Source organism: Hibiscus syriacus, unplaced genomic scaffold, assembly GCF_006381635.1.
Source record: "Hibiscus syriacus cultivar Baekdansim isolate YM2019G1 unplaced genomic scaffold, ASM638163v2 tig00005406_pilon, whole genome shotgun sequence".
NCBI classification, from domain to species: domain Eukaryota; kingdom Viridiplantae; phylum Streptophyta; class Magnoliopsida; order Malvales; family Malvaceae; genus Hibiscus; species Hibiscus syriacus.
In genome coordinates, this window is record NW_024062056.1 from 2,306,042 (window position 1) to 2,314,482 (window position 8,441).

General features: G+C 33.2%; 1 protein-coding gene and 1 long non-coding RNA gene across 2 annotated transcripts; both read left to right on the forward strand.

Annotated features, from left to right (window-relative positions):
• The first annotated feature begins 2,895 nt into the window (after nucleotides 1-2,895).
• On the forward strand, nucleotides 2,896-3,530 carry LOC120199276. The gene is made up of 3 exons (XR_005523448.1): nucleotides 2,896-3,074; nucleotides 3,187-3,275; nucleotides 3,507-3,530. It is a non-coding gene; the product is annotated as an uncharacterized LOC120199276 (long non-coding RNA).
• Nucleotides 3,531-4,141: 611 nt separating this feature from the next.
• LOC120199273 (nuclear pore complex protein NUP85-like) lies at nucleotides 4,142-4,807 on the forward strand. The gene is made up of 4 exons (XM_039200410.1): nucleotides 4,142-4,242; nucleotides 4,295-4,405; nucleotides 4,503-4,540; nucleotides 4,729-4,807. The coding sequence occupies exons 1-4, from the start codon at nucleotides 4,150-4,152 to the stop codon at nucleotides 4,790-4,792; spliced, it is 306 nt and encodes a 101-aa protein (XP_039056341.1). The 5' UTR covers nucleotides 4,142-4,149; the 3' UTR covers nucleotides 4,793-4,807.
• The last annotated feature ends 3,634 nt before the right edge of the window (nucleotides 4,808-8,441 follow it).

Here is an 8,441-nt window from a genome sequence, read left to right on the forward strand (position 1 = left end):
GAGGTAGATTGGCTTAGTGTAGGGGTTTCGATAGCTCTGCAGCGAGACAGTCTGAGGTTGTATATGCTACTTAGAGGTATGAGGATCGAGATATCAGATGATATTAAAGGTATTTTCTTAAGTTATTTAGTTACCATTTGGATATATTCCGAGGACCAAACTTTCATTAAGGAGGAATGAATTGTAACACCCAAATAAATCTCCAAATTAAAAACCCTAAAATTTAGGAAATCTTGATTTATTTCCTAAATTGAATTTCGGTGACTAAATCATAAATCTGGAAACTTTGGGTGCAGTTTCATAAACCCTAGAAAATTATAATGGATTAGTTTGTATTTTACCCTTTCTCTTTAAAATAAAACCTCCATCCTCCGATTATATCATCTCTGCAGTGCCCTATTCTAACCAAAAACCTTCGCGGTGTTCCCCCTCTCTTCTCGCCGGTCATAACTTTTTACCGCGGTTCAAGCCGTCCAATCACCGGGGTAAGCTCCTCGACCGTCCCTTTTAACACCACCCTTGATAACGTCGACCCAGGATTGGGCTTGTGCGAAACCCGGGAGCATTTAAGTCGTGCTGCCACCGTTGCGGCCTTGTTCTGGCTGTGTGTGGCTCTTGCTCGACCAGTCCTTACTTTGTCGGGGTCACCTTCAATGGTCACATAGTGGCCGTTTTAGTTTTTGTTGTTTCTGCCAACCATTTAGGGTCACGGTAAGTGTGGCCAGGACACCCCCGACCCTCTGGACTATTGCTGATATACCCTCGTCACCGATAGGCCCTCATTCTTGTATCGGCAGATTATTCATTCGAACTAAATACCCACTGTCAAGTATTGATTCAAACTGGAAAAAACCACCACCATCATTAAATTATTCTTTATTATACAGTATTGGGATAATTGGTTATTGATTTGAGCGTTATAATTTTTGCTGGAGACATTAACTAGGAACCGAAATTATCACCTCCTTCGCTGTTACATGCGCCTTCGAATAGTACCAAACTACTCGTGTTGACCGTGAGCGAAAACTTATTAATTCGTAGGAATTAATTCGGGTCAAACCACTGCTAGAGTTGATCATGATAGAAGCTACAACCGACATTAATTATTCTATCGAGGTGTGTCTCTTACCGATGCAATATTTAACTGTGTTTATTTGATTGTTCAGTGTGCATGGTGAATTGTGACATTGATTGTTCTATGAAATTTGTTGAAATTGTTTACAAGAACTTCTGGTAAATATTATGTGTTGTATGTTGTTATGTATGATTCAAAACATATGTTAAGTTCTCGAAAAATCTAATTATTATGATCTGTCATACATAAATTGTGTTATGTGTAACGAATTATATATCGGATTCAGATTATGCTATGTGCTCATACTTTAGGATCGGGTAATTGCATTCTTATTCGGATTAGATCCGAATTCAGATATTCGAGTATGTGTTTTATTTGAGATATACATTATGTAGACAAGATCATATTTTGGATATGTGTGCCATTTGCGTATCATATTGGGATGAATTTTGATAAGGAAAGTTTAGTGTATTCATACGAAGGGGTGAATGACACTTTTCAGATTCAGTGGCCTCTGCCTTTGTGGTAGACCCCACACACATGGTGAGATTGGATGGTATATAGTGTCACTATAGCAAAATGGATAAATAGCGGCATTTGTAGTGGCGTTTTTAGAATAAACGTTGCTAAAGACTAGTACTATAGCGGCGTTTTTACAAAAATGCCATTAAAGAATGTACTTTAGTGTCTTTTTTATATAAATAACGTTAAAGACTGTCATTTAGTGGCATTTTTGTATAAACGCCGATATAGAGTCGTACTTTAGTGACATTTTTATTGCAAACGCCACTATAGACTCGTGATTTAGTGGCGTTTTTATACAAACACCGCTAAAAACTCATACTTCAGTGGCGTTTATATAAAAACGCCGCTAAAGACTCGTACTTTAGTGGCATTTATATACAAATGCCGCTAAAGACTCATACTTTAGTGGTGTTTTTATATAAACGCCGCTAAATACTCGTACTTTAACGGTGCTTTTATATAAACGCCGCTAAATATTGTAAGGCATTTTAAGTACAAACACCGCTAAATAAACATTCTTTAGTAGTTTTTATACAAACGCTATATATATACCACATTTAACTAAATTTAGCAAACCCTAGCCCTAAACTTAACTCTCAGTGGCCTAATGCTTTTGAGAACCCGAACAGTCTCTTCAAGAAAGCTAATGAGCTCACCGTTCTCTGCGATGCGAGGGTTTCCATCATCATGATTTCCAGTTCTGGAAAAATCCACGAGTTCATCAGTCCTTCCACTTCGTATCACTTTCAAAACCCCTAGATTTCTACTTTTCTTTTTCTTTTTTGAAAAACTTGAATTGAAACCTTATATTTCTTCTAATTTTTGTTTTAATGTATATAAATAATATTTATTTTATTTTATTTTTGTACATTTGATGGGATCGATGGCAGGCAAAACATGGGTGAATTTTTGAACGATGCAAGCATAGAGGATCTTCGAGGACTGGAGCAGGAAATGGCTCTTCTATTATCTTTCATTTTGGGTTTTTAGTGGTAGTTGAATCTTGCTCTTTTTTTCTTGCTATATTTTGTCATGTTTTAATTTACTGCATTTGATGTTCTGTTTGCTCCATTTTGCTAATATTTTAGTTCACGAGGTGGGCTTTAATTTATTTTTTATTTTGTGAGGTTTGGTTTGAAAGATGTAATAAATAGCTTCATTCGAATCCTATTATGCAGAAGAAAAATTGTTAAGCTCAAGGGGTGTTAATTTTTGTTGAAAAAATGGATCTTGTTGGGTGCAGATATTGAGCAGATACTCATGGAGGCGCAGCACAGGTGGCTACGACCAGCTAATATTGATTGCCTAGAATTTATTCATTTTTCAGGTTTAACTTTGCATACCATGCCTTTCTCATCTGATTTTCATTTCCTTTTCCTCCTTGAACCATTGAACAACAGGGAGTCCATCCATGTGATAGAAGAAAAAGCATCAGTGAATATTGGCCTCTGTTTCCTGCAATTGATTTTTCCTTGTTACGTAACTTGTCTTACGAATTTAATGATTCTCATTCACTTTACCTATATTGGAATTTTTTATAATTGCAATTTCAATATCGGTTAATTGGTGGAATTTTTGTCCTTCAGATTGACAACAATGAGGATAATTTGTGGGAAGCTAACTGTAGAGAAAAGAATGAAGAAATTGCAACCAGGGGAATGAAATTCTTGAACCGGTGAGTGGTCCCTTTGTATCTGCTTTAACTATATGGGAGTATGGTCCTCTAAACATATGGATTTTTTTAGAAAAAAATGAGCATACATATCAAACCCATATTTTGACCCTGTATTAATCTGAATGAAAGAAATGGCTAGTTTACAGTTCGAAGTAAAATTACTTCGTTCGATGTTTATTTTATATCCTCCCAACCTTTTCTTTTACTATATCCATTTATCATTTGTGGCAGGCTGTGGACACGAGAAGAGAGGGAATTACCATTTTTAGTCACAACAGCTTCTTGCACCAAACCTTTGGTGTTTTTGGACATGATCTTCATCCATCTGTGAAGAGTGAAATATGCACACAGTGAGTTGTGCAAATTTTCAATTGTTAATTAATTTTTTCTTGATAGACCAAACTAGTTTTCTTTGAAAGTTTAAAACACTGATAACCTGAAATCTTGAGTCCAAAGTCCATGTCCTCTCTATAATGGATTGCAATTCACTACTGTACTGAATGGCATAGTTTTATGAGCTGAATTTTGATCTGTTAAGTACTTGAATCTAAGATTTCCAGTAGTTATTATATTTATAAGTATAGGTAATAGGCTACAAGCTTTCATCACTGCAGGTATTGCAGATATCCGAGGGTCGAAGACAAGTTGCCGGTGACTCGGAGAACATCTTTGAGAAAGGTCACTCGTCGGAGTCGGTGACCAACGTTTATACTTCCAACGGTAATCGACACGACTATGAAAGCTCCGATACATTTTTGAAACTAGGGTAAATTCAATTGCGCAAACAAATACCAAATTTACTGTTAAAAAGCATCGGCCGACTCCCTTTTTATTCTTCCTCGAATGTTTTGTAGGTTACCGTATGTTACAAATAATGTTGGGTAATGCTAATAGTCTCTGCTCTGCAACATGCCATTGGATAGAATTGTATATTTCTCACTTGTTATACATCAGGCTATTCACAGTGGTATGTACTTTCCTTGTATTACATATCTCGTTTATTTATTTTCTTCTGTTAGGGGTTAGAAAGCATGTACAGTTTGGCACAGAAAAGCATTCAATTGAAACCAATGGCCTCTGCACATAAGTTGATGGGGCTTATAATTGAAATTCTTGGGGAAAATACTGAGGTGACAAATGGGGATAAAATATTAATTTACAATCTCCGTTAAATTCTCTTTTTGCTTCCTTATCTTTAAGTTAGATTGTGCTTTTGTCTATTCTCAGGTTGTTTTAGCAGAATGCTTGAAAGGATTTGGTCCTTGGTAAGCTATCATATTTCCATCTTTATATCTTTCTGTTTTTTAGGAATGCAGTTTTGGAGCCTTTTTCTGGGTGCTATTGATTTAAAATATGTTTGGTCCGATAAGCTGTTAGAATTTATCATGAAATTCAAGCTTTGATGTTTCTGCACAATTATTAAGATCTATCTCTATATTTTGCTTATCAACATGATGGTTGCCCATGCCATAGAGTTGTTGACTGCTGGGACTGACCATGCAGAAATGTGTTGTTAACTTTTTTAACGTAAGATATAATGGATTTTCATATAAACTGATGATTTATTTGGATATGAAACTAGAGATCGGGTTTGCATTGCCATGGATGGGGCCTTTTCAAGTGGCATGCCAATTGGAGTAAGACCTCATGAAGCAAAATATCTGTGCAAGAAATGACAGGACGATACTAGCTCTGCATCATTGTTTTCCCATATAAACTGGATTTATCTCTTTGAATTTAAGCGCCTCATTGTGACGAAGAGTTTTGAAGAATGTGTAAGATTAGAAGCAAAATATCTTAGATATTATTGTTTATTATAGTTAATAATGTTGAACTACATTATATTTTACGTTAATGTAAACTTTGATTTATTATTATGGATTTCATTTTTCTTGTTATGGATTTTAAGTTTGTTGTTATGGATGTCAAGTTTATTGGAAAATGCTACAGGTTAAATTTGAGTAATAAAAGAGTAGAAAACAACATTTGACAAATTAGTTTTAATTTGCAAAATCAATTTCTTTTAGCTATAGAGAGGTAATTAACGGCGTTTGTATCTTAAAATGCCGCTATAGATATGACCTTTTGCGGCGTTTGTTCTAAAAAACGCCGCTATATACCAGATCTTTTGCGGTGTTTATGGGAAAAATGCCGCTAAATCTCAAGACCTATTGCGGCGTTTGTGGAAAAAATGCCGCTAAATCTCAACACCTATTGCGGCGTTTGTGGGAAAAACGCCGCTAAATCTCAACACCTATTGCGGCGTTTGTGGGAAAAACTCCGCTAAATCTCAACACCTATTGCGAAGTTTGTTGGAAAAACGCCGCTAAATATCAACACCTATTGCGGCGTTTGTTGGACAAACGCTGCTATATATCATTACCTATTGCGGCGTTTTTTTTGTTACCAAACGCCGCGAACTTTAGCGACGCTATTTTCAGCGGTGCTTTTTTGCGGCGTTTGTCATAGCGCCGCAGATGTTTTTTGCGGCGCTTAAAAACGCCGCTATAGGTAAAAAAACGCCGCAAATGTACAGTTTTGCTGTAGTGTGTGGTTCTGGGGAACCCACTCTTGTGGCTGAGATTAGTGTACAGGTGGGTGCATGAGCATTTGCATAACATTTAAATTTATGATATCACTGCATGACTTGGAATTATGATTTATTGGTTAATTTGGATTTGATTGTTGGTTATTGTTCGCATTATGATATATTTGCAATTGTTTGCACTTTAGAGGGACACTAAGCTTAATAGCTTACGCCCTCATAGTTTCTATTTCAGATACTCGGACTTAGGAGACTCGGCACTTGGAGTTCGAAAATTATTCAGATTTCACTATTTTCGTAGTATGATAAATTCTTGGATTATCCATTTTCTATTTTCTAATATGTTTAAATATTTTCGAACATTGAACATAAATTCTTTCTTGGATGATGGACTTGAACCCTGGGATTTGATATGCGTTTTGTTCATGTTAAAATTATTATTTCATTTAATTTGATTACTTAAAGTATTTGAAATCAATAAATGTGAGGGTTAATTTTAAATCATTTTTAAAAAAACGTTTGGGCAAGTTTTCAGAGATAAGTTAATGGGCCTCCTAGATCCGACCTAATCCACCTAAGATAGGGTATAGGGGGTTACAAAGATCACACAAGGACCATAAAAGGAAAAAGTTAAAAACTTAACCAATGCTCGAATAAAATAAAAGATATAAACAAATCGTACTACATTGGCAAACGAACCATAAAAGGGGATGAAGCTACTGAAAGGCCACCGACAAATCACAAATCAAAGTCCATTAACATGAGAAAACTATACGTGAGCGCAAAACGCGTATCTAAATCAATCCGAGGGTCCAAAGCAGGAAAGAAACCATGATAACAAATAAACATCATCTTGATCAGTCGTGGCGATGTCAAAATCAACTCTGAGAAAAAAAGATAAACGAAAACAACAGTAAAAAACTGAAAACTACCTTACGTAGAGAAAAAAGTGCTACAAAGACAGAGATAAACGTGTCATAAAGACAGAGATAAACATGTCACAAAGATTGAATTATTCTTATTAAAAAATAAAGGAAAAAAACAATTGGTGGTCGGTAACCCGTATCAAAACTGGTATGGTCTCCAGCTAAACAAAATCAAAGAAGAAAAAATTGATTTGATCTATAGAAATGACTCAAATTGTAAACAAAAAAAAAGGGAGGGAAAGATAAAAGAGGGAGAAAGCAAATAAAACTAATTTTTTTAATATTATTGTAAACTAAAAAATAATTTAATGTTATATGATGATATCAATGGTTGAAAATATAATTTTTTAAAATACAATTTTTAATTATATGGTGATGATAAAATATTTTTTTTAATTATGGAATATTATAATTATTTTTAGTATAATTTTTAAAATATAATTGTTTTCTTTGCAATTAGAAAAATGCAGTCAAAGAATTCTTAGAATGATAATTTTTAGATTATGTTTATCATTTTATAAATTAAAATTTATATTTTTTTTATCAAAAATATCTATTTAATTTAAAATTTATTTTCTTTTTTAAGAAAATATTACATTCTTGTTTGTTGTTGTTATTAAATTATTTTCATCTATTTTTCTGTAATATTTATCCATATTTATTGACTAATTAAATTAATAATTAATCATAAATCAATATAAATGAAAAATATGTACTAAAATTATTATATTATTTTAATTTTAAATTTATTTTCTTTTTTTAACAAGATATTATATTCTTATATGTTGATGTTATTCAATTATTTTCATCTATTTTGTTGTTATATTTATCCATATTTATTGATTAATTAAATTAATAATTAATCTTAAATCAATATATATTAAAAATATATACTAAATTTATTCTTAATATATTAATGTAAAGTTAAATTAATATAAAGCTAAGTAAAAATATGTAAATAAATTTAATTTAACCAAATAGTAAATTATAAATATTCACCCATATATAAACTAAAATAATTTAAGTTTAAAACCGATGTAAAAATATATAAATAAAAAAATTATTTTATAACATAATAATAGAAAATGAATACTAAATACCAACTTTTCTTCTATCATCTTTAAAATCTGTCAAATATGAAGATATTTTAAATCTTTATTTTTAGCAGTTTTATATACTTTATATATGAATGCATATTTTTGAAGAAAAACCATTAACGAGTCTCATTAAAACCCCTTTTAAATCTAATAAGGGAAAAGAGTACCTAATTACCATAACTCAAGAATTATTTACACCAACCAGAATGTCATAGGAAATGATATTAGGGCAAACTGACTAAAAAAATCAAAGAGCCACCAGTCCTATGGGCCCAACTAGCTAACTTATGAGAAATAACATTACAAGTTCTAGGGAAAAAAAGTAATATGGAACCTAGGCCTAGACTGAAAAATAACACGAGCTTCTCGAACAAATATACCAAAAGTGGAAATATCATCAAAAGTCTGTAATCTTCTGAACATGAATCAACGACTCAGTTTCAAATTGAATATCCTCCTACCCTTTAACACAAGCAAGACGCAAACCAGCAAGAAGCGCGTGAAGTTTCTCAAATCCAGCTTCAAAGCAACCAACTATCATTTGAGTAAGACCTCCATAAACCCGACCACTCAGATCATAAGCAATAACACTAACAAC

What these genes read in the sequence shown, in the direction of transcription:
- LOC120199273 (XM_039200410.1), top strand. Translation starts at nt 4,150, where the DNA reads ATGTTGGGTAATGCTAATAGTCTCTGCTCTGCAACATGCCATTGGATA. An exon ending in TTCTTGGGGAAAATACTGAG is followed by an intron (nt 4,406 to 4,502) that starts GTGACAAATGGG and finishes GTCTATTCTCAG; the next exon opens with GTTGTTTTAGCAGAATGCTT. An exon ending in TTGAAAGGATTTGGTCCTTG is followed by an intron (nt 4,541 to 4,728) that starts GTAAGCTATCAT and finishes GCTTATCAACAT; the next exon opens with GATGGTTGCCCATGCCATAG.